This window comes from Cyprinodon tularosa, unplaced genomic scaffold (assembly GCF_016077235.1).
Source record: "Cyprinodon tularosa strain WSP-4 unplaced genomic scaffold, ASM1607723v1 ctg428, whole genome shotgun sequence".
Lineage (NCBI taxonomy): Eukaryota > Metazoa > Chordata > Actinopteri > Cyprinodontiformes > Cyprinodontidae > Cyprinodon > Cyprinodon tularosa.
Window position 1 is genome coordinate 878,906 of NW_024039150.1, and position 26,360 is coordinate 905,265.

The 26,360-nt window shown below is 37.6% G+C and overlaps 1 protein-coding gene across 1 annotated transcript; it reads right to left on the reverse strand.

Moving 5' to 3' along the window:
* Positions 1-1,921: 1,921 nt before the first annotated feature.
* cdh31 (cadherin 31) lies at positions 1,922-26,360 on the reverse strand. Its single transcript, XM_038299409.1, has 18 exons — positions 26,169-26,360; positions 22,898-23,003; positions 20,556-20,644; positions 18,965-19,174; positions 18,444-18,584; positions 17,926-18,081; positions 17,539-17,686; positions 14,614-14,786; positions 13,300-13,428; positions 9,692-9,877; positions 9,352-9,596; positions 9,058-9,197; positions 8,843-8,934; positions 8,529-8,661; positions 5,402-5,620; positions 3,050-3,180; positions 2,750-2,893; positions 1,922-2,637 (listed from the first exon to the last, which is right to left on the reverse strand). The coding sequence occupies exons 1-18, from the start codon at positions 26,217-26,219 to the stop codon at positions 2,425-2,427; spliced, it is 2,706 nt and encodes a 901-aa protein (XP_038155337.1). The 5' UTR covers positions 26,220-26,360; the 3' UTR covers positions 1,922-2,424.

Sequence of the window (26,360 nt, forward strand, 5' to 3'; positions counted from 1 at the left end):
CATTTTTGTTAAGAGTCTGAAAAGTAACTTTCATAGACTACCTCCATCTAGTGATGTCCGTCTATTGATTTTGATGTATTGATTGAAAATTGTTCATTATTATCTTGGTTAATTAACATCTAATGTTAACTGTACTACATTTTATAGCAGTAGGGTAAAATGCTTGTCTTTGTTCAAAAGACTGTATTAACTGTAAAGACTGTCTTTTACATCAGCCTGTTTTCAGGGCCTTTTTTTTGGCTACATATTTGTTATTTTTTGCTACATGCCATCTTCTTGCCATATGTTTCTATGGCATAAATCAGTATCTGTGACCTGTTCTCATTTAAAAAAAAGAACATTGGCACAAACCTAGCCTGTATGTATTTTTTGTATGTCATCGAGAGTATTTAAATGATTTTCAATCAGAAAAAAAATGTGCGATTAAAATGCGATTAATCGCGAGTTAACTCAGGCATTGATGCGATTAATCGCGATTAAAAAAATTTAATCGATTGACAGCACTAGTATGAATATAATATACAAGTTTCACTTTTTAAATGGAATTACTGAAATCAATCTACTTTTTCATGATATTCTAATTTTATGACCAGCACCTGTAAATATAGATGAGTATGCAGAAGCACACCTGGAGAAGAACACCAACATGCGGATGCTGTTCCTGGTCTTTAGTTCACCTTTCAACACCAATATCCCACAGCATCTGATAGGAAAATTGGAACAGCTGGGCTTCATACACCTCTCTGCAATTGGCTGCTAGACTTCCTCACCAACAAACCTCAGTCAGTCTGGGGGTTGGACAAAAGACTGTTGATGTCATCAACCTAAGCACAGGCTCCCCTTAGGGCTGAGCACTGATCTCTATTCACTTGATTGCTGATAGCCCCTTTGGTAGTACAGGGTTGAACGGAAGCCACCGTCCACCATATTGGTACTCCCTAGTTATACGTGCGCTACAGCATCGAACAGCACTGTTCAATTGTACTTCCTGCAGAGGATGAGGAGAGCCCACCTGCCCCCACCCATCCTCACCACCTTCTACAGAAGCACCATAGAGAGCGTTCTGACCAGCTGTCTCACTGTGTGGTGTGGAAGCTGCAGCGCCTCAGACTGGAAGAAGGTGAGAAGAGTGGTGAGAACAGCAGAGAAGATCATGGGGGCTCCTCTTCCCTCCATTAAAGACATTTCATCCCAGCGCTGCGTGTCCCGAGCCCGTAACATCAATAACCCCTCACACCCCCACCATGGACTGTTCTACCTGCTGCCCTCTGGGAAGAGACTTCGAAGCATTGGATGTAGATTCAGCAGATTCTGCAACACCTTTTTCCCCTCCCACTGCTGTCACTGTTGAAAATCTTAAGTCACAAATTGAGACTGATCGTTTCACATCAATGCCTTTTGCCCCATGTCTCTCCTACACGGTTTATACTTTGATCAGTGCTGCACTTTATAAATGGAAAAGTTAATTTTCACGCTTAACTGCTGCTCATTCACTGTCGGTAAGCTGTATGTAATAAAATTTTAAAACAAAATTGTAACTTTTGTTTGTATACACTCTCTGTGTACAAAAACAAAGTTTGTCTAAGTCCAAGTTCTTCTGTCAATATTTTCTATTTAATTTAATTCTGTAATCATTAGATTCTTTAGGAACCTTTGGCTATCCAATTATTAACTGAAAAAAATAAAACAGATTAATGAATTAGCAATATAATCAATAGTTTCAGCCCTAATTTAAACCCAAATTTAATTCTAGTGCCACAAAGCGATAAAAGATTGGGAGACTTTATATCCATGGAGAATGATACATTAATGCATTTGTGTTAAGAATAAAATTTGGGAATTCTCTTTACAAAGTATTTAAAGAAAAACCTCAGTTCAAGACAATTTGTTGTTGGAAAAGAAGAGAAACGCCAAACACAGATAAAACAAATATTGACTTTATATTAAGAAAAAGGGTAAAACAATGCATTTGCAATACAATAAAACCGAAATTAATGCATGAGGATTTAAGCAAAGCAGTTTAGTGAACTGGTTACAAAAGGCATTTATTGTCCAAATAAATGTGGTCCAAAGTGGGACTCACCTCAGCTGGCCATCAGGATTATAGTTTCTGAAATGTTATTAATCCATCCATAAAACAAAAATATAAAACTGAAAAATATTACAAAAAGGAGGAAGTACCATATTTTTCCATTGTCCAGTATAAGCACTAAAATAAAAATCTAAGAAATAGAAAAGCCTTTTAGGACTGCCTAAAAACAAGAAAAAATTAGAAAAATGTTAAAAAACGTCAAACAAAGCTATTCTTTCTTTAGCCTCTGTGCTTTGGCTTTTAACTGCCAGTGGGAACGACGTACAATCTGCAAGCGGCATTTTCAGCACAGTTCAGCTGCATACTGCCGTTTTTTTTTTGGTTTTTTACATTTACAGCATGTCATCATCTCCTCCTCCGTACATGTCTGCCAGTTTCTTGAATCGTGGGCCCCAGTCGGCGAGGCAGTCATAGTCCTGGTCTCCATCACTGGATGAGTTCAGAGAGGAAAGGCTTCCAGCTTCAGAACCTCCTCCTTCATAATCAAACACCAGTAGGGAGTCATAGGGAGGAGCAGTCGGGTCGTTATCTGCTGCCTTCAGGTTCTGTGTTATGATAAGGAAAGCAGGTTTAACATTTCTCAAACCTTCATAAATCAACTAATTTAACAGCCAAAATTTTACGAATTATTTCTTTTTTGTGGTGTACTGGACTCACATCACCAATGAAGTTTCCGATATCATCCGGATTGGCGGGTCGAGGTTTGTATACAGGTGCCGTCATAAACATTGGGGCCACGTCATTCCTGAACACCTCGGGGCGGTTGTCCAAACCACGATGGAGGACACCAAGATCAAAGTCCTGATGAAAAGATAAAAAAGAAAAACTTGTCACATACTTGCCTTTAACCTTTATTTATCACCATAAAATCACCAGAGCTCATTCAGAGGATCACATAAACATCACATAAAGAATGTTCCAGGGTATAAATTATGATTGAGCAGAAGCAGCAATTACCTGATCGTCCTCTCCACCTCCCTCCTCATCATAGTAGTAGATGTTGTCTCTAATGTCATCATCTTGGAGTAGAAGTGGTTCCTTCTCTGGCTTCCTTCTTCTTGCAAACAGAAGCAGCAAGAGGACGAGCACTGAAAGGGCATAAAGCGGACATCACTTATTTCAGACCAAAATACCCCCATCAGAGCTGCCACAGATGGTCACTCTGGGTCTCCTAGCTAGAGTGACAGTCCACCTACTCTAGTATAGTGGGTGCTCCCCAGGCACCGCACAATGACAGCCCACTGCTCTCCAAGAGGATTAGTTAAATGCAGAGAGTTAATTTAATTGCTCTGATTTGTGACAATAAAACGCTGGAAAAGAACAAAGACGGACACAGAGTATCCATTCAGGTGTTCAAATCTATGTCGGATCCATTCTTTCAGGGCTGGGATGAAAATGATTTGCTTGCCACACTAATGCACAAACCAGGCTGTTATTCATTAGAGCTAGGTTTGAGTCGAGTCCCTAAGAAGTAACGGTGGGCTCACACTGAAATCAGTACACCGTGTTGTGAGAGAAGCACTAACATCTGTCACAGTGCAGATCAACAAAGTCGCTCTGCAAGGAAGAAGTTTGAAGCAGCTTAGTCGTCAGCCGCAGCAATCTCCTCATTAAGATCCTGACTCTAACCCCCCCCCCGCAAACAGGAGAGCTGGTGTCCTCTATCTCCTTAAAGTCCATCACGCCGTTTTATTTCCCAATTTGGTAAAGTTTTGTGATTAAAACAACATAAAAAAAGTCCTTCACTAGGTTGACTAAACACATTAGATTTAAAAACAAACATTGCATGTCCGTTCGACGAGGATCTTATTAAAGAATGATCCACATTTTTTTCCACAGAGAATTAAATATTTATAGGGAGAGGATTCTACAACTCAGTTGACAGGAGATGAGATTGATTTGTTTTTAGTTTGTTTAATATGAGCAACATATGGATTATTTTATTCTTATTTATTTCTACAGTACATGAAGAACTATTAAAATTATCTTCAGATTACAATGAAATAGATTAATTCTGCGGGGGGAAAGGAATGACTTTAGCATTAGGATTCACTCTGTGATAACGGCCTACCGAGCCTACTGGCACTATCTGAAGCCATTCTATGGGACTGATAGCTGCTAATAACGACCACACACATATGCTTATTATTAAGGGTATGCTGGCCTGACGCAGTATGCTGAGCTGACAGAACACTGGGCACCAGAAAAAAAAAATATTTGCAGTGAATTTCAGAAAAAGAACCCATCAACCTATTTAACCTGAGCAGCGAAAAAAAAAATATGTGGAAAGAGAAACAGGGGGCTAACAAACAATAAAAAAGGATATTTGAGTGCACAGATGAGGCGTTTTGCCCAACAACTCCTAGAGAGCGTGAAGCTGAGTAAATTTCTCTCTTAAGCCCAGTTTCTTCAACTGCAGCATGGACGGCGTGGCTGTAGCGATCAGTGTGAGTGATTATCTTTGGCATGGCTCACCAAAAGTGCAACGTTTTCAGTGTGAGCCCAGTGTACAACATATGTCACATCCACAGTGATATGAGTCACCTCTCAGTGACTTTAAGTAATCTTGTACATGGTTGAAATGTTGATTTATTTTTGCTGCAACTCGCCTATGTCACAAACTGAATGAATCACCCTGGAATTAATCCGATTGGCACAGTACACTAATCGTACAGAGTGGCACAGTATCAAATTCATACTGCAGATAGGGACGACGTGATGTGGAATAGATAGTGATATTATGACATTTTTATTTGCTACATAATCTGGAAATTTATCTTTTTTTTTTAAAGTTGTAATAAAGTCGTATTTTTTTCCTTTTTTCATCCAAGCTTCCTAACGCCAGATACATTCTCACCGAACACAAATGTGATGGATTTTCAGCATGGTCGATCTGGAAGAAGAACTTCCTTGTTTGCACATGCACAGTGTTTGAGGTTCTGGTAAATTGGCTCATAGCTCTGCTTCAACAGCAGGATTTATTTAACAGCAGAAGGGCCGACTGAATTTCAAACATGTTTGATTTTCTCCTGACCTTATGATTCCTGGTCGAGAGAGGCTGATTGCCCCTCGTTACACCTGTATGCTACACGACAATGAGGGTGGAATTCGGGCCTGATCCAAAAGATTCTCATACGACTGGAGAATCTGCCCAAAAAGGGCAAAAAACTCAGTTTAAGCCCAGAAACAATCAAATTGTTCAACTTTATCATCTCAAAGATTTAAAATAAATATAAAAACATTTGAAATAATTTCTCTCATTCAGAGAAGATTTAATTATCTGGAAATGCTCCAAAATTACAAACTCACTGAGCAGCAGCAGGATGCCTCCGAGTATTCCCAGGATGACGGGAAGGTTTGAGCCTGCAGCAGCTCTTCCCTTGCACATGACTTCTTCTCCAGTGCACTCACAAACACGAGCCTTGACTGTGCTCTCCTGAAACTGATTCCCAGTGTCTGTAACAGTCATCCGGACGCTGTATTCTCCTTCCTCCAACTCACGGGTTAGACTCAGAACAATAGCCGTTCCTGCAAGGACAAATTATAATTTGTGTCAAACGCATACAAAAAAAAAACATAATGTTGACATCATTTATAAAATTATTGTCTTTGGAAAAAATGTTAATCAGCACTGATTTGGTGTTTGAACAAAAACTGTCACTGATTAATAAAGCGCAAGCAATACAGAAAGAGGAAAAAAAAAAAAAACCAAGTAGAAGTTTGACTACCGGAAACCTAAATGACTCCTTTAAGAAACCGTCTCTTGACCCAGATGACTTGGTCAATTATAGACCTATATCCAATCTTCCTTTCTTATCTAAAATTCTAAAGAAAGTAGTTCCCAAACAAGTGTGCGATCACTTACACCATAATTAACTTTTGGAAGAGTTTCAGTCTGGCTATAGAGCTCATCATAGCACTGAAACAGCTCTGGTGAAAGTCACTAATGATATTCTAATGGCCTCAGATAATGGACTTGTATCTGTACTTGTCCTGTTAGATCTCAGTGCTGCAATTGATACAGTTGATCATAATATTATTTTGGAAAGAGTTGAATATTTTGTTGGAATTAAAGATCAGCGCTAGACTGGTTTAAATCTTTTGACCAATTTCAGTTTGTTCATGTTAATGATTAATCTTCCTCATGCTCCAGAGTTACCCATGGAGTCCAGTCAAGCCAATCCACTTTATATAGCACATTTACAAAAAAATTGTGATATGCTGTAGATAAAAACAAAGAAACCCAAAACACACATACAAAAAAAAAAAGAAAGAATAAACAAAAAGAACACAGAAGACCACACAACTATGCAGTGTTAAAAGCCACAGAACAAAACTGGGTCTTAAGATGAGACTTAAAACACTCCACTGTGGAGGCTGTTGGTATAAGGGGGAAAAGTATTCCAAAGTCTGGGGCCAACAACAGAAAAGGCTCTGTCCTCACTTGTTTTAAGACTCTTCTTAGGGCATTATTAGCTGAGGATGACCTCAGAGCATGTGCCAGAGAGTAAATCTGGAGGCACTCGGTAATGTATTGAGGGGCCATCCCATTCAATGCTCTAAACACAAACAATAAAATATTAAAATAAATTCTAAAATGAACAGGAAGCCAGTGTTAAGATGCAAGAATTGGTTTAACGTGTCAATGTTTTCTGGTCCCGTTAAAAGACGAGCCACTGCGCTTTGGACTAACTGCAGATGGGAGAGAGCTTGTTGGCTAATGCCTGGACATAGTGCATTGCAGTAGTCTAGACGGCTAGAAATAAGAGATTGTAAAACCTGCTCAAAGGGGTTAAAAGATAAAAAACATTTTACCTTAGAAAAAAAAAAATGATGATAAAAACACAATTTTAAAGCGCAGTTTGTTTATCCAGTTTAAAACCCGCTGTCCATGTTGACACCAAGGCTGGTTACTTTGGAACGTACACAATCCTTGAAAGGTCCCAAGTCAGAGATGGCTCTGCCAGACACCATCACCTCTGTCTTGCTTTCATTTAGTTTCAGAACATATTTCAATAACCAAGCCTTGACGTTTCCCAGACAGTCGAGTAGGAGTGTCAAGAGGCAGTGGCTGTTTTTAGCAATTGGCAAATAAATGCTATAATCGTCTGCATAAAAAATGGCATGCTTTCCCATATTTTGTGTAAACAAAGGTCCCAGGATAGAACCCTGAGGGACTCCACAATAGACCTGGAGTCCCCCAGCCTGACAGCCATGAAAGACTTCTCTGCCAGCTAGGATCTAAATGACAGCCAAGCAGTCTCCCCGACACCCACCCAATCCCACAGGCGGTCTAAAAGAGTTGTGTCGTCTACTGTGTTAAAAGCAGCAGTAAGATCTAAAAGCACCAAAAATGGCTGAAATGCCAGAATCGGTTGTAAAAAAAAAAAAAAAAAAAAAAGTCACTGAAAATGCTATGTTTGTCTAAAAAAGGTTGCACTTTTGCCAAGACACATTTCTCCAAGAATTTTGAGAAAAGGGGTCATTTGGAAATTGGTAGATAATTAGAAAGATCAGTGGTTCAGTGTACCACAGGGATCAGTGCTAGGGCCAAATCTCTTTACGCTATATATCCCAGTTGGTAGAATTATTATACAGCATGGGATTAATTTCCACTGTTATGCTGATGATACTCAGCTATATCTGTCTATATACCCAGATGAAGCTAGCCCATTACATAGATTACAGGCATGTCTGAAGACATAAAAACCTGGATGACTCTTAACTTTCTGCTCCTGATTGCAGACAAAACAGAAGTTATAGTCTTTGGAGTCTTTTAAAAAGAAGCTGATTAGTCAATCACTTCATTGGGATGGGATTAAACTGATTTCAGATAATAAAGTAAAAAATCTTGCTGTTATTTTTGGTCAGGACCTGTCATTAAAATCCCATATCAAAGTTTCTAGAATTTCCTTCTTTCAACTGCGTAATATTGCAAAAAAAATTTAATTGGAAAATGTAAATAAATGAATTGAATATGAATTAAAAAGATTAAACGTTTAAAATACGAACAAGTTTTAAATGAACTAAAACTACATAACTAAGTCGTGTAATGTTATGAAATTCGACTTAAAGACAATAAGCAGAAGCACTTCCGATGGATATGGTTGTGGATTAATTAAATGTGGATATATTTAGGTGCAACAAGAAAATGATCATCCCGCTCCATAATCCAGTGAGTCAATGAAAGTTTTGCGAATGTGTGACTAATTTTCTACGGAGAAACAGAGTTCCTCTACTCTGACTGCAGAAATGGTTTGCTGTCCATGTGGGGCTCGCAGCAGACTATAAAGTCAGAGGTACCGGAAGCCGTCGCCAAAGCCTCCACTAAGAAAAGGGTCTGGGGGGTCTGAAAAGTCACTAAATATACCACAAAAGGTCACCAAGCTGGCAACCGTGAGTGCCGTTTCAAATAAGCCATTCCTAGAGTACGTACTGGTGTCATCCATTTTAGCAGTCCAGTTAACCTTTGCTGTGTCATGCAAGATGACTCTGTATGGAGAAGTGTTGCCCGGACCATCTTTATCCGTTACATTCAAGATCTGAGGAGGTGGTTTCTTGTTACACACCTGTGGAGATTAAAACAACCGATTGTCATCATCTTGGTACTCATTTTTCTTTTATAATTTGATGAAATGCTACCCAATCTGGAGATCAGTCTGAGATTAAGTGTATTTTCAAAAATTGACAACTCAAACTAAGACAGAATAATAAGGCTCAGCACTCAGGGGGGAAGGTCGGGGGGCATACCATGAATTCCCGTTGCTCTATGGATGGGGCATTGTCGTTCACATCCTCAAGTATAATGGTCAAAGTGCCAGTTCCAGTGGCTGGGACTTGATCTGCATAGATAATACATATACATCAGTGAAACATGAGCAAGCCTGTTAAAATTAATCAGGAACTACCAACATCTACTAATGAAGCAATGACATTAAATTTATATAGATATAGACGTTACCTACCATCATCATAAGCATGAATAACAGCCATGTATTTCCCCTCGCTCACCAAGGGGGATTCTCTGTCCATTTCGTTCCTCACTGTGACCAGACCTTCATCAGAGACCTCTAGCCAACCAGCTGGGTCTGTATACATTTTAAACCTTAGCAAAAAAAAAGTGGATATGAAAGATTAAAGCTTGGCTTTGGAAAAAAAAAAACAAAAAACAACATTAGATCTTGGACAAAGTTTATTGTTATAACAGTAGCATTGTATTACTTTCAATTTTTCAAGTTGAATATGTTCAGGTTCCTTACATGACTTTCTGTTTGCGTGCTGTGTCTGGATCCTCTGCAATGAGCTTCACCACGTTGGTACCCTCTTTAAGGCTCTCCGATGTGATCACAGTGGGATCTTTTGGTTTAAATATCGGGGCTTCATTGACGTCGTTTACAGTCACCTCCACTGTGGCAGTGTAAGTGGGCAATTGAATAGCAAAAGGAATTTCATTCAGCACTTCAACCAGCAGGGTATGCTTGCTAATTTTCTCAAAGTCCAGACCCTGTTAACGAAAGAAAAAACACATCTAATCTGGAGATTTGCTGAGATGCTGTCCGAGCCAATAATGCCTAAGAAAGAATCTGCTGCTCCGCCTACCTGCGCAGTAGTAATGATTCCTTCTTGTTTGTTACTTCCGGTTTTCACAGTGAAAAAATTACCAGGATCTCCACCGACGATTTTGAACTTCGCATTCCAGGCGGAAGAATGTGGCTCATCACCGTCTGTCACCAACATCCGAACAACTTCAGCATCTACTTTATTCTCGTCAATTGTTGCTTTGTACTGAGGAAATGCAGAGGATGAATTTAGAGTTGTTCAGCCAACCGCAAACATGAGCTCAGGCCTATATGCTCTGTTCTGATACCGCCTCTCAGCCAGCTTATGAGGTGGTTTCATCATCAGCCTGCCTCTAGACAAACACACATGCACCATAATATGCTACTCTAACTCTGCCATATTTAAAAATAAATAAATGCTCCAAAAATAAATAAGCATACAATTAATTCCCCCCTAAAAATACAACAAATAAATGTTGATAGAAATTAAATTGTACAGTGAGACATAAATGTCTTTGTAATAATTACTTTATTAATGGTCTGTTTTATTCTTCAACTTTATTTAATACTTATTACTTTAAGTATTTACTTATGTGCATGATCTTTTTGTCTGATTTATTCTATGTACTTTTTTACCCTTTTTATTTCATCCATGCCATTTATTTCTGCCTGTCGTATTTACATTTCTGTATGCCTTTCTACCTCATTATTGAAATGAGGGGTGTGTCTTAAGGACTCAACTTCTCTACATTGGTTGGTTAGCAGCCACCGGCCACAGTCACAACAAACATGGCTACCTACGATGAAGTGGTCAGAGTCAGCTGAGAGATTTAGCAACTGTTGTTGAAAACCATGCTCATGTTATCAGTATTCAATTTATTATTTTTCGTTTGGACGCTCTGACAGACTGTGTGTTTCAGTTAGCGGCACACATGGACACAGATGTCGACAATGTAGTTTTTCAGAGTCTGGAGGAAGCGGCCCATCTTCTTAACCCCGGTCACTAACGACCGTGGTGAAGTTGGATATTGGATATTCAAGCTCCGGGGAGTCAGTCGGGTTCTAGCAAATGTTTGATTCGACTGAGTCCCTTGGCAAGACTCTTAACCCCAGAGGTGTCAAGTAACGAAATACAAATACTTCGTTACTGTACTTAAGTACGCGTTTTTAGGTATCTATACTTTACTCCATTCATTATTTTTCTTCCTACTTCTGACTTCTACTCATTACATTTTCACACAAGTATCTGTACTTTCTACTCCTTACATTTTTAAAACAAACGTTACTCGTTACTCTTGGCTTCGGTTTAATGCAGAGGTCACGGATTAGAGGACCATGGTCTGGTGTTATGTCAAAAAGTGAATGCAGGCGCGGGATATAAAAACGTTTAAATATTCCTCTTGTGGGAAATAAATGTGTGGTTATTTTGCAGATTAATTTACAAAAGTACGGGGGTTATGAACAACATTAAATCCTTAGATTTTGTCCGAGGTACAGCTAATTTATTTTTTGTAGTCTCTTGTTATTTACACACAACAAACAGTGAAGGCCGACATGAGTTTGAAAACTGCAAAGCTTTGTCTTAGCGTCAGCTATGGTGCATTCAGGAGGATGGGACATTTCACACTTACAAGGAAAGAGACATAAACGGATCAGAACTTAACTCATACAATAATGTATTTATCCAGAAACTGTGTGGGCTTTCTAACAATACTGAATGCTTTATAATTGTATTTGTCATTTTTTGATTATGCACATCTTCTAGCTTTTTATTCTAAAAAAAATCTATAATATTACAGCAGCAAATGATCAAAGTTTTTCAAAAGCCTGTTTAAAAGCTCCAAATGAGGCTTTAGATCGTACAGCGACAATTGCGCTGTCATTGTTTTACAGGGCAGAATTTGCATTTGCTGATCCTTGTCCTTTAACTACTGATGAATATACAGGAATACAGTCATACAAGTGTCAACTCCTCTGAGCTAGCACAGGATGCAATCTTTGGAAATTTCAAAATTTTTTTATTTATTTTTTTATTCAATACATGAATACATAAATCCCTCATTTTATTTCAGTGTTAAATTCTGTATAAAGTAACAGATCATTAAAAATGTCTCCGGACCTTTACTGGTTGATGATTTTCTTTATTCCGACCCCGCTGAATTGTTTACCCCTGGTTTAATGTTTATAAATATTTATTTCACATCATGTGCGCCATCCAATGCAGATCATTGGCGCCATCCACATCTAGATTCAGAAAAAGTCAGACACAGTCGGACACAGGCGAGAGCGTATAGGGAGATGGAGACCAACAAGACCTCCTTCATCCTTGGCTCTATCTCAAAGAATTTTTCAAAATAGTCCAAAAATTGAGCTTTCAATTCACATAGTGGCATTTGGCTGTATTTAAAAAAAATACATTATACTTTTATACTTTAAGTAGTTTTTGGAGCACTTTCTTTTTCATTTTTACTTTGGTAAAAGTTGAATTATCAACTTGACCTCTTCACTCGAGTGTTTTTAAACTGCAGTATCTATACTTCTACTTAAGTAACAAATGTGTGTATTTTTGACACCACTGCACACTGCCCAAGGGGATGGGTCAAATGCAGAGTGTGAATTTCTCCAATTTGTGATCAATAAAGTTAAATTACTATTATTATTTAACAGAACACAACTGAACTCTCTGGGCAAATAATATGGCCAAAAACCAACGGCCAACAGTTCAATATTTGGGCTGCAGTGATGAATCTTCACTTGACCATGTCCTGGATGACACCATCTTTTGTTCAACAACACTGCCAACCCATCTCCTTACATTTCCCAGTTTTCTTTAAATCTCTGTTTGCTCGTACAGTCATAAAGCCTGGCAGAGAGATGCTTGAGACAGAGATATGATCCTGCAGTCATGTTTCAGTAAAACACATAATGCTGCATTGGCCGATATTCTGGCTGGGTCCTTGATAGAGCTTTGCAGTTCTTCTAACTCCTTTCTTAAAAGATCTCCCATTGCAAATTAGGATCGGAAAGGATGCCTTAAAGTTCTTATTCCTCTCTCGCCTCCTTGCTTCTGCTATCCATTGCAAGCACCTCCTTTTCAACTCTGCTGGTAGTTGCAGAGGTAACTGATATATGATTTCTGTTTTACAGATCTTAGCTGCTTTCGGGTGTGCAAAGAAACTGTTCCACAAATGAAGGGACTAAAATTCTCTTAACTTGAGTCTCAGAATTGAAGTAGCAGAGCTATTCCATCATGTAGTCACTTTTAGCAGAGCGATTTTAGAAATCCCTGGTGCCGTTCAGTGTTTTGCACATTCCCAGTTCCCTTCCTGCCTTGTTTACCTGATTTACTAACAGGTCTGGCATAATTTCATATCCTTTTTCAGTCGTATGGAGTACAGCCATATGGAGGCAAACATTTAAGATGGTTTAGTGGCAAAAGAACGTTTCTAAAACTGTGAGCATTTTGACTGTGTGGATGAAGCTTTAGTCTGATTTAATATCAGGACAAAGTCTCCTGAGATAAGGAAACCATTTCTTGTTACTGAAAAATATGTTTTTAAAGAAATAAAACAATAATTTACAGACTGGTCAGTTTGAAAACCGGTCAGTTTAATAACAAATGCAGTAGCGTGAGTGTGTTGTACTTACAGATGTCTCGGTAAAAACCGGAGCATGATCGTTGCTGTCCGTCACCTTGATAATCACTTTGGTAAAACCAGCTAAGCCTTCTCCTTTCATGTCGGCAGCGCTTACTTCCAGTGTGTACTCAGGGTGTTTCTGTTAGATGAAATGCTGACTTTAAGTTACAAGGCAAAGAGAATCTCTTCCTTCAGCAAACTTAGGCTACGTTCACACTGCTGGCCTTAATGCTAAATTCGGATTTTTAGTGAAATTCGATTTTTTTCCCGTTGCCATTCGCATTTCCAAATATATGAGAATATCTCCTGTGTGACCTGCATTCATAGAGCTTAAGTCTCCCGCATGTGCAGTAGAGGACGCAATGATGTCACAAGCAAGCATGCTCCGTCTCATGCTCTCAAGTAAACATGGATGGTAGAGCTGGAGCGCATATAGCGATCTTAAAAACTCACTCTTTTCAATATAAATACTGCTCTCCGCATCATCATACAACATGGTTGTTGTTTTTCCTTGCCGCTTCTGCGTAGCAAGACGCAGAATAGTGACCTTTGTCGGATATTAATTGCAAACAGGGTCAGGTGAATGAAACCTGGCTTTTTAGACACAGGTCACCTTTGAAAAGATCAGGTTTGTATCGGATTCAGGACCACAGAGCCAAGTAGCCTTGATCATATTGGAAAGAAAATTGGATCCGAGTTGTTAAGACGGCCATGAAAAGATCAGATCCAAGTTGCATATGGGCAAAAAAAAAAGGAAAAAAAAGGAATTGGGTCACTTCATGCAGCTGTGTGAACGTAGCCTGAGACTATCAACATTAAAACGTTTCCCTGTCTATAATTTTCTCATACCATGTTGCTTCAGTGTAATTCTCTGTGTAATTTCCCATTAGGTTTTGTCCCTGTAGAACACTTAATTATATTGCTACTGAAATGTGCTAAATAAATAAACTTGCCTTGATAAACAAATTTTGCACATTTCTCTTGAATGCAACTAACCCAACTGACTTAAAAAAAAAAGTTAATTTCTACCTTGGTTTTAATGTACCTTTACAGGAAACGAATATAGCAGTCAGTGTCTTCCTCTTTTTTCTTTTAATAACTTTTCCTAATGTATCCCAGTCAAACATGGGAAATTGTTTGAAATTGTGTGACACAGTGAGAACTGAAATAAACCTACAGAAATTGGGAATTCCTCACCCTGGTTTGTCAGAACATCTCTATGCACACTGCAGTGTATATAGAGATGAACAAAAACATTGGAGATTAAATAGCTGGACGCAAACAGTGTAACCCATGCTTTAGTTAAAACTATCAGGAATCTCACCTCTCTGTCCAGCCTAGCAGCATTAACTCTGATGGCTCCAGTAACAGAGTTGATAATAAACATGTCAGGCGATGGTTCTTCTGGCAACTGTTTCTCAATACGGTAGGCAATTTCAGAGTTGTCATTATTAGCCTCATCGGCGTCTGTGGCCACGACCTTAATTACATCAGTACCTGAACAAGAGGAAACAAAATTCAGGTAAATGAGCTTTGTTCTGTTTAACAGTTATTTAACTCCATCACATCCACCATCAGTCCTATGTTACCTTATTATGTTTACTTTTGTTGGCATCGACAGATGGCAGCTCACACTCAGCCTGGTTGTGGTTATTGGGAGGTTTATTGCTGTTAAAGGGAGTTTTCCTCTTAACCAAACCCTCATGCTCAACATGAAGGACTGTTGTTGTTAGGGGTCTACTGTATAAAGCTTCGAACTCAATGCCATTTTGAATTGAAAAAGCTTCCCGGATGGGAAGCCAAATGTCTTCAAACATGAAAACAGAGTCCAATGGATTGTTTAACTTTTTTGGAATGACTATGACCTGGATGACTGAGAATCTTCACCAGCATACGTGAATTACAGTACTCTGACAATACAGAGTGATAGTAATGTCAAGAGAAATGGTGATATACCAAAAAAACAGGCATGTGATTTTATATATCACACATTAAATTTTCATTTAATCCAAAAAACAATTTATATAAAAAAAAGGAAATTGAATAAAATGGTTAAAGTCAGCAATCTTTTTTCTTTAGTTTTTCAAAGGACGTTGGACTTCATCACTTAGCTCATTTCAAATTGACATGTCTTAATAAAATGACTGTGACCACAACAATAGTTTTTTTAGCCATTATTTCAACTCCGATTGTATAAAAATATATTTTCAGTGATCACGTAGTACAGCAGCTGTTTTCAACCAAAAATGAAAAAAAAAAGAAGTGTGCAGACGGTGGCTAGGCTAACCCTTAACAACTTAACGCAATCCACTTTAAAGTTTAATACTGAAAATATACTGAAGTCTTTGGATTATTCAGTTACATTGTTAAAGCAAACATATCAACAAGTTTTGGTGGTATGACTGTTATGTAATGTTCCTTATGTTCCCAACAGAGCCCTTTGCTTTCAATCTGCAGGTTTACTAGTGGTTCCTAGAATTTCTAAAAGTAGAATGAGAGGAAGATCTTTTAGTTATCAGGCTCCTTTCCTGTGGAACCAACTACCAGTTTTAGTCAGTGAGGCAGACACCCCGTCTACTTTTAAGGGTAGGCTCTTTCTGCTTTTTCTCATAGTAACTTAATCTGGTCCGTTCCTGTTTGGCTGTGACTCCATCCTGGAGAGAAATATCAGCTGTGCTGCTGCCATGTTTATAAATGTTGGACCTTTGCCTGTTTTTCAGTGTAGCCCTGTTTCTCTGACTGCCTCAGCAGATGGCCGCTCACACTGAAAATGGTTCTGCTGGACGTTTCTTCCTGTTAAAAGGGAGTTTTTCCTCCCAAACTGTCGCAACAAGCATGTTTATTGTGAGGGACTGCATTTAAATCAATGAGTCGATGCAATCAACTGGTTTTCCTTAGATCGAAAACTTTGAATCAATCTGACAGGATGATCTGGTGAACTGTAAAGTGCCTTGAGAGATGATGTGTTGGCACTATAGAAATAAACTGAATTGAATGTTTTTAATCAACACAAAAACATTAATAATTAATAACTACATACATAAAAAAAAATATGATTGCAATAATACATTGTCTATAAAACCAGATTAGGATATTCAGCCCCCATGTAGGATCTTTGATGAAACATTTTTTCAAAACTGGCATGTCAGATACCACTTTTGGCTCTCACCGTCACTCCATTCTAGACTCTGGAGTTTTGAATTAGACACAAAAAGTTGCAGGACACCAACCTTGAGGATTTCTAAGGGGTATGCAATGGATTTGCCCTATAAAGGGTTCATCTGACTGGATAACTCAATAGAATTGCTGCCTTCAGATGAAGTGTTGTAAACTGACCAAATCAAGTTAAAAACACATTCTTAGCAAAGCCGCACGTTTAATAATATTGTTAGAAAAGTATCATAGTTGTGTTTTTTTTGGTATTTGCTTATGTTTTTTCTCATGTCTAAACATTTGCTTTAAACCACAGGATCATTTTAAAACAATTTGACGCATTTCTTTAGAAAAATATCAAATCTTTTGCATTTAAAATAAATAAAACTGATTTAATAATTTTTTCGAGTTTCACACTTGTAAACAAAATGTATGAAACCTACCAATCACGCCAAAGTAGCTGCTGGTTAGTTACATGCATTTTTCAAAAACAACATTATTAATGTACTGAAATATTTTAATTTGATAGTTTGAGATGTAAGGCTTAGCTGGTTAAATTTAACACATGTCAGACATGGCAGGACAATCCAGAACCTGCAATGCCTTGGGTTTCTATAAAGCCAGGTTTTCCTTCTTTAAATCCTGCATTATGTGTTGCTTGAATTATGTCCATCTAACATTTTGTCTGGAGGAAGTTTCTGCATGTCCTAAAGGTCTAGTTCTGGTACCATGGCTTCTTAATGACCAGAAGTTGAACAGGATGGTCCCTATTTTGCTCATCTAGTGACCATGGATGATCCCTACTTTTCAAGATGCATTGTGGGAAATTTCGAGTCTACTACTTTTTCATCCACTACACATTTGAAGACTCATCTAAAGTGTATATAGTGCCCTATATAGTGATCAGGGTGTAAATTTGGACACAGCTTGTGTTTTGATTTCAGGCTATCCATCCTCATGCCTGTTTGGTAGAGAATACAGTTTAATTTGTTAATAAAGCTATTTTATGGGATTGCAGTTGTTCCCTCCCATATACGACTATCAAACTGACTGGAAGATGGAAGATTGACCATTACTTTTGAAACCAGTGACCTACCTTTTGGTGTGGCCTCAGGAACTTCTGCCACGTAGGTAGTCTGATTAAAAATTGGTTTATTGTCATTCTGGTCGATCACTTTGATTATTATTTCCATAGGATCTTCTGCATTTCCAGAACTTCCCTCTGCCACAGCATGAGCCCAGATCTATAGAAAAGAATATTTCATTTTATTAACAAGTATGTTTTGTTTGTCATTTTATTCCGTTATTAGATAAAGGTTTATGCTGTTGCTATTTTATGAACTATAATTTATGTTATCAAAGATGACCGAAATATACTATTTATATTAATTATGTTTTGATCCGAGTATTCCTTGAAAATATTAATATTGTTACAGAAAAACTATTCATCTTTTATAGCAGCGTTAAAAAGAAAACTAGTTACCCTGTATTCCGCCTGTTTCTCTCTGTCCAGTTCCTGTGTGACATACAGATTACCAGTATTCCTGTCCATGGTGAAAAGATTAATGGGAGGCTGATCTGCTCCTGGACCAGTGATGCTGTAATGGATCGTCTTTTTGCTGTCTTCACTAGAGCGTATCTGAACAGAATGAAACATCAATGATAAAAGTTTTAAACCAAGAAAATAACTTAAAGAGAGACATTAATGCAGGTGACAGCCCTAAAAGCTAGGACTAACTGTAACCTAAAAGAGTTGCCGGGCTAAAGGATTTTATTAACATTACTAATGTTAAATAACAGACCAAAACATCAGCAAACAATTTATTCATGGAAGGGAGCAGAATTCAGCTTTAAACTCACCAATGGTAGAATAGAAACAAAAAACTGAATACACCTTAAAAATAGTATGTATGTAGTAGGTATGAAATAGTAGGTATGAAAAAAAACAAAAACAAAACTTAAATGGACTGTCTGCCATTTTTATTGTTCAGTTCTTCTCACCTGATTAAGCCTATAAGGATATGGTCCCCTCTGATTCTCAGAAACACTTATTGGAGGGATAACCCAGTCTCTCTTCCTCCTTTTCAGCCCGCCACTAGATTTGGGGAAAAGCAGGACGGGAACCTCTCGATTCGCTGCATCCTGAAATCATGCATTATTTTCAGTAAGTTACTTAAACTGTAGTGTTTGCTAACACAAATTAAAATTCATCTTGATTTTTTAATTAAACACTAAAAATTTAGATTAAACTCTTAATATGATTATTAACCTTCAAATGAAGTAGTTGTAGCAGGTTAAACTATCAACTTCAGCTCGTATTTTTGCACAGAAACAAGGAATGTCACAAAATGTTAAATCCCGCCACAAGATGACAGCGTTTCACAGAAAACCTCTCTGAATTTCATTAACTCAAACAAAAAAACAAAAGAACAGAGCTACTTGGTAGTGTCGGGATTATGAAAGTACATTAGAAGTAAGATAAATATCTTTACCAAAGGTAAAAAGTCTACATCTACACCGACCTGCTCTGCTGCAGCGTCCATCTCAGTCTGATCATGGAGCTGGCCGTTTGGTTTATGACCATGTTGGTGCTCAGTGTTAGGGTGGTTATTTCCATGGCGATGACCATCATACATCACCATGGCTGGAACAGTCAACTTCTGACCCTTTGAATCCCAGGAGTGGATGAAAAAGTCTCTGTGGCCCTCATGAAGAACAACTTGTCTCTTAACCTAAAGGATAGCAACATTAGCACAGGATATCATGAGAATGTAAAAATTTTAAAATTTAAGAAGTCATGAATCATAAATTGATGACAGAAACACATCAGCCTCAGGACCGGATTCTAATATCTTTGCAGTGGGACTATAAATCTGATACGGTACTGCTGTTGAAGCTCCAGAAAAGATATTATAGCACCCAGAACAGCAGTGAGAAGTCATGGAGAGTTATTGTCAATGGATGATTTAAATAATATGATGCCTAATTCTCAAATTGGGACAAATTATAAATTATATCCAAATATTTTGACCAATTTAGTTCAAGGTTGTCTTAGTAATATTCTAGCTCCTTAACTTAAAAATACATTTACTGAAGGAATCAATATAATAGACATAGATATAATAGATACGAAAAGTGTCAGAGGACTTGGTCAATTATAGACCTATATTCAATCTTCCTTTAGGGAATCAGTGCCAGGACCAATTCTCTTTACTATATATATACTCCCCATCAGTAGAATTATTAGACAGCATGGGATTAATTTCCACTGTCAAATCCATTGCTTTATGTCTCTACAGTTCTGTCATTTTTATTTCTTTATTACTCCCTCAGAACATCATTGATTTTGACAAACACCCTCCTAAAGATCGAGGAGTGGATTACGGCATGCAATGCCTAAATGAGGAAGCAGTTTCTACCTGGGACTTGGGAAGTTGCATTCAGCTGACTTGATTTAAAAAAAAAATGTTTATTTTTTGCTGCAACTTAACTGCAGTTTTAGCCATTTTATATTATTTGCACTTGACAGCCAAAGATGGATTTTAGAAAAGCTGAAAGGCTTTGGAGGCCGTGCAGCACTCACTCATGTGTATTGGGCGGTTTGCAGAGATAAAAGGAAGTGTGCGGTGTCAGACAGAGATAGTAAGCCGGGCTTCCTCTTCCTTTTTTAAAAAACTTAATTGAATGGCTTGACCTGAAGCATTGTTATATGGCTCAACACAATGCTGCAAACATGAAACCGTTAATATTCATTCATCTAAAAAAAAAAATTTTTTTTTTTTATATATATATATATATATATATATATATATATATATATATATATATATATATATATAAACTGTATTATAAAGTGACATAATACAGTCATACTGTCTATTTTGGTAGGCGAGCGTCAACTGGGAAAGCTCAGATCGGAATGCACACCAGAATATTTGAATATTATGAATGCAAACGTTCATAATTTGATTGTTAAAATAACAGGCAGCATTTTCTGTTTCACATCCCACATATGCACCATTTTGTGTTTGAAGATTGTAAAAAAGCAGGTGCGAAAACTCTACATTAGTCGGTTAACATGTAATCCACTTTGGCTGCGTATCTGGTACTTACAGCCAAAACTCCATCTGGCTGTACCAGAAAACGGCTGTCATCGGTGCTGAAAAGAAATCGCCTGCGGTCCGTGCAGTCTGTGAAGCCAACTGGAAAACAACAACACACATTAGAAATCTTTAGATATACAAATATCTGGTATTTTTTTTTATTTTATTAAAAAAAAATGCTACTCAAAGCCAGTTAGTACTTTACAAAGAATAAAACACTACATATACCCCCTTTCCCCCTGGCCCAAATAGCTTAAACCTGAGAAAAATCTGCTGTTAGTGGCAGTGGGAACGGCTCACAGACTTGCGTCAAATGACTGCAAGTGACCTGGGTTAAAACAGGCTCGCCTCCGATCGGTATACAGTGGGAATATCAGTACCGGGTCGACCGGCTGATACGTGATACACCTGAGCGCATCGAAAGGACATAAACACATCGCTCATAATGCTGATTGCTAGCCAGTCGACACACATTTAAAAAATCTGTGTCAACTCGCCAGTTTCAGTGGGAAAGAGGCTCAAGACTACATGTGAAAGTTCTCTTTGGTCTTAGGGAAATAAGAATAACCATTAGACTAAGCCTGGTTCTGCTTGAGGTTTCTTCCTGTTAAAAGGGAGTTTTTCCTCTCCACTGTCGCTTGAGCATGCTTAGTGTGAGGGATTGCCTTAGAGTCAATGAGTCGATGCAATCAACTGGTTTTCCTTGGATTGAAAACTGAATCAATTCGACTGTAAAGTGCCTTGAGATGACATGGAAGATGTTTTTTTTTTTACTAGTGATGGGTTAAAGAGGTATCTTGAAGCATTTTGACACATTGCAAGCTGTATTGATACTGATGCTGTTTCACAGAATACTGACACCTGCTGGACATTTAAAGACACTACAGGCAGCTTATCTGACAGACTAAACTGAATTAATTTGATGGCTTAGTACAATGATATAATTTAAGTTATTGTAAGTTATATTATATTACTTCACATCCATGTTCAAATTGAAAATACATTTGATATTATTAGATGCAGCCAATAAATTATGTAAACATGTATCATAATGTGAACAAAAAGTACATTAAGTACAGTAAAAACAGTAAATACTCTAAGAGTGAATTTGAAATTAACTTTAATTCAGATAAGTCGAATGATAACTCAGAGGAAAAGGATGACACAATGAGAAAATAAAAATACAATGGCTGAAACGTTTCTGTTCCTTTTAGGCTGCTCCAAAATTCCGAATCCTTTTAATGATAAACTGCAATAGATGAGACTTTTTCTTTTTTCTTTAGCAGATGCATCATGTTGACATAAATGTTTTTAAACAGTTTAGTGAGTCAGTCAGTTAGAAACAACTTCTGTATCTGTCACATGACTTTCTGGAAACGACATGTGCACCAATACAGTGTTTGGCTCTATGGGCTCCACGAATCGCTGTTGCTGGACCCATCATAAGTTTCTACCATTATAAATATGAAGCATCTGGTATTCATGATCCAGAACAAAATAACAGGACTGTAGGGCTAATGAGTGACTGCTAATCAGTTTAATGCTCTTGTCTAAAGAGATAAAACTGGATGCAGGAAGTTCTCACGGCAGGTAAATCATTAAACCTCCAAGGCACCATTCTACCTTTTAATAAAAAGCCAAACTACACTGAGAGAAATAATGCAACAGTTTTTTGGCATTTACTTAATCATATTTAGTTACTTTAACACAACTTTTTCATGTTACCAGGATAGGACATAAAACAATTGTGTTAAAGTAACTAAATATGATTAAGTAAATGCCAAAAGCGGTTGCACTAAGTTTTTCAGTGTAGCAACAAAACATTTCCTGTAAGTTCATAGTTTATTCACAGTGAACTCAGTTTATGATTCATTTGAAAGTAATGTTATCATCTATCTCTTACTGTCCGGGGGTGGGGGTGGGGAAAAAGGCTTAAAACTATTTTATTGCTCCGTTTTCAGCTACACCAAAATACGGAAGCAGTGATTTGAATAGATTAAAATATCTAGCAGTTTGCTACTTCAATTATTTCACAGCAGAGGAAAAAAAAAAACACAAAACAGTTTAGCTTCTTGAAATGTTATGCTAAACGAGCTTAAACTAGCCCATATAAATGCAGAACCCAACCCTGTTTTCTGTCTGTCTTTGTTTAGAGCGCAACACATTTTAAAAATCCAGCAGAACTGGTTTGGGGACAAGTAGAAACCTGACTGAAGCTTATCTGAGCTGCAGAACTCAGGATGAGACAAGAACAGGTCATCTTGCCTAGTCAGTATGAAGCGACACAAAACAAGAAAACCAAAACAGAAAAGTTAAATCAGTGAGGTTGTAAAAAGTTGCGATGGCTCATACCTTTGCCCAGTCTGGTGCCTTGCCTCAGGTGCTTTCTGGTCACTTTGAATATCAGCAGCTCGGACTCAAATCCAGGCACACATGACGTCTCCTCCACAGCCGCCACCTGGAAGATAGCAATGAGCATTTCCTTAAGGTCTGCAATCATGGATATGTCACAAAACGGATGTGCTTTTATTACAAAAATCAACAGTGAGACACAATGGTTGATTGGACACACTTTAGTTTGATAGCAGCAGAGAAAAGATGAACTCTTTTAGTCATTAAGGGAAATAAAAAGTAAACAGGGTCGATGTGGCATCAGTGTCTTTATTTGAATACCAGCAAAAAGGAAATAACTTTTCACATATTTCAGATGATTCAGAAGTTGTTTTTTTTTTTCAGAGCAGGTCCCAGAGGTGGTCAGAATGAGCTCTAACGGCTGCAGAATATGAGAAACACTAGTCTGGAGCTGAAACAATCTGATTAATCGATTACTGAAATAATCGCAAACTAATTTAGTAATCGATTAATCGTTAAACAGAGAATAGAGACTGTAAAACATGCCTTTAGGTGACAGAATGATGCATTTAGAGCAGGAATTTACCAAGATTGTAAAAAAAACAAAAAACAAAAACAAACAAAACAAAAATATATATAAAAATGTTGCATTTAGGATAAAAAGTTTTAGTTTCACCCGGTTTAATTTAGTAAAAATTAAAAAATTCTTTAAGGAACTTTTTGGCTATCCGATTATCAATCAAATAAAATAATCAGATTAATTAATTTGTGAAATAATCATTTGTTTTTTTAATAACTTCTTTATTGAGCAACAGCAATAAAAAGACTCAGAAAGGATGGGGTGGACCCCAAACACAAAACAATGCTCACTTTTCTTTTTTTCTTTTTTAAAGCAATTTTAAAAAACAAACCCCCCCACCCCCGACCTACCACCCCTCCCAAACCTACATCCCTATGTTTAGGCACAGAGCATAAAAGAAAGTAACTTAAAATTACAGACTAAGGGACAGAAAGGGGAAAAGGGAACAGAAATGAAATAACCAAAATACTAATAACCTAAAGAAAAAATAATAGAGAAAAGAAAAAAAAATCATTAGTTGCAGCCCCAGACTAGTCATCTAATTTAAATGATAGCTAATGGCATCCATGAATAAAGGTTTCTTTACCTTAAAAGTGGGCAGATAAGATAAACTGACTGAGAAAGGGAACAATTATTCAGGATGGCTGAAGTTTACAGCCTAATTTTAACTGAACCAAATGAGCAGATATTAACCCTTTAGACTTTCACAAGAGAACATTGTTTGGTCATTGGCTTCCTCTGTGTTGCTGCAGTAATGTGAGCCAAATGTATCACAGCATCTTATCAGCTGTGACTCACGTCAGTTTAAAAACCGCCAATGGTGGAGGAAACATAGTTTGCACAACGCTGTGAAGATGATGTTCTAAAAGGACTTTCTGGGTTGATAAAATTGAGATTAGCAGGTTGGTCAGAAACAAACAGCAACAACCATTTTGTTAAGACTGTAATAACTGCTAAATATGGCATTACACCCCAGAAGCCAAAAGTATCCCTTCAATCTGAATGTTTCAGCTTCCACAGCCTTGCCTTCTGTTTGGTATACTTTTAAAAAATACTCCTATTTTATTGCTTTAAGTAGATTTTTCTTTCTCCATTTTGGTTAAAAAATTGTAACCCATCAAGATCAGAGGCCAAAAAGGAAATAAATAAACGGGTGTCAGAAATCTTATGTCCACACCAACAATGGCTTCTGCAACACTGAGGCTTTGTAGGCCACAATATTTTCGTTTTAACTTAAAGGGAAACGCCGTTGTTTTTTTTTTTTGTTTTGTTTTTTTTTTACATTGGGCCATTGTTTTTACATTATTACATCATGTTCTACTCACTCATATTAGTTTTGTGTCATTTGGCGCTGTTCTGAACATATTCGGTTAGGTTATATCCAGGTAACGTCTTCCTTTGGGCAACGAGTTAAAGGCACAAACTTAACTGTTCATAATTTATTCTTTATGGTACGCCAGCATTCATAACATGTAGGCGAATCACTGTCCCCCAGACATCGGCGGTTATATTTTTATATTTATATCTTTGAAAACCAAAGCGGCTCGTTTATGACACGCACCGCTTTGGTTTTCTAGATCTGGTGGTCTAGAACCACAAGATCTATGTCCAGCCATTCAGCAAAGATACTGCTAGATGGTTGTACATCTTATTTTGGCATTTGACCAATTAGAGGAGCCCTTGAATAATATATTAGCTACTGGAAATTAAGTTGGGGAAAAAAAGTTAACAAGTCAAGAAAAATAGGTAATTAAAAAGTTCAAAAGGTAATAAGCCTAGTTTACAATTATATGTAAGTGCTAGTATCGGCATTAATGCCTCTAAGCTTATGTTGGACCAAAAAATGTGTTTCTTTCACTTTCAGAGAGTTTTTCATAAATTTCTTATAGAAGCACTTTTATTAATTTTCTTAATATATTTAGGCCGGTTGGCCATTATTGTTATTACATTGACATTAGGTTTTGCCATCAAAATATCGATATTTTTTGAATGTAACAAAATTAATAAGGTCTCACTCTGGATTACAACACCACCATTGGCTTGAAATTTGGATTTTCTAAGGATTTTATTGATTGCCCTATAAAGAGTTAAACATAGTCTGCGTTCAAATTAATCTCAAAGTTAAAAAGAAAACAAAAAGAAAACCATATTAGATATGTAACGACCAATTTCTACCCCAGAAACTGGTTTGAACTTTGTTCATATTTTCTTTACTCGACAGAGCAGCTTTAAAAACTTCCACCTCTATGTCCAGATTTAATGTTTTAATCTTTCACGTTTCTAAAGACCATCAAGCGACCAAATTTCAGCTCTTGAAATAGAGAGCATGACTCCTGGTGACTTCCTTTCTCAGAACAAACAAGAAATAATGGGAACTAATTTTTTAAAGTTACAGAAACCCAAAAGTGGCGAGTTAAAACTAGTTAACCTGCAGCCAACGTCACAAAGGGAAGCAGGGCGAGGCCTGAGCCGCACCTAGGATTATTACCCACAGCTCTTTTGCGCTCTTTAGTCACCTTTCATTTCAATAATAAATCAATTCCAGTAACCACCAATAATCCAACAGCCAGAAGAACCAGTCAGTTAAACTCATCACAGAGCAGAACTACAAGTAAAGAACCAGGAACATTTAAATCCTAAATAATGTGAAGCAGCTGCGCAGTATTTATGGAGGAAACAGGAGAGTCTTACCTGCAAGGCGACGATTAAAACGCCACAAACCGCAAACCAAGCGGTCCCCATTAGACACTGGAGCCTCTTATCAAATCCTTCTTTCAACTTCAATGTGGTAAAACGAAAAGCTTCCTGTTTAATCCGCACTTTGGCGTCTCCTCCTTGCTTTACCGCCTGTGGACTGACCGTCTCTGAACGCGCTCAGCTCGT

What these genes read in the sequence shown, in the direction of transcription:
- cdh31 (XM_038299409.1), bottom strand. Translation starts at nt 26,219, where the DNA reads ATGGGGACCGCTTGGTTTGCGGTTTGTGGCGTTTTAATCGTCGCCTTG. An exon ending in AGGCACCAGACTGGGCAAAG is followed by an intron (nt 20,645 to 22,897) that starts GTATGAGCCATC and finishes GTTGTTTTCCAG; the next exon opens with TTGGCTTCACAGACTGCACG. An exon ending in TGGACGCTGCAGCAGAGCAG is followed by an intron (nt 18,585 to 18,964) that starts GTCGGTGTAGAT and finishes GCATGATTTCAG; the next exon opens with GATGCAGCGAATCGAGAGGT.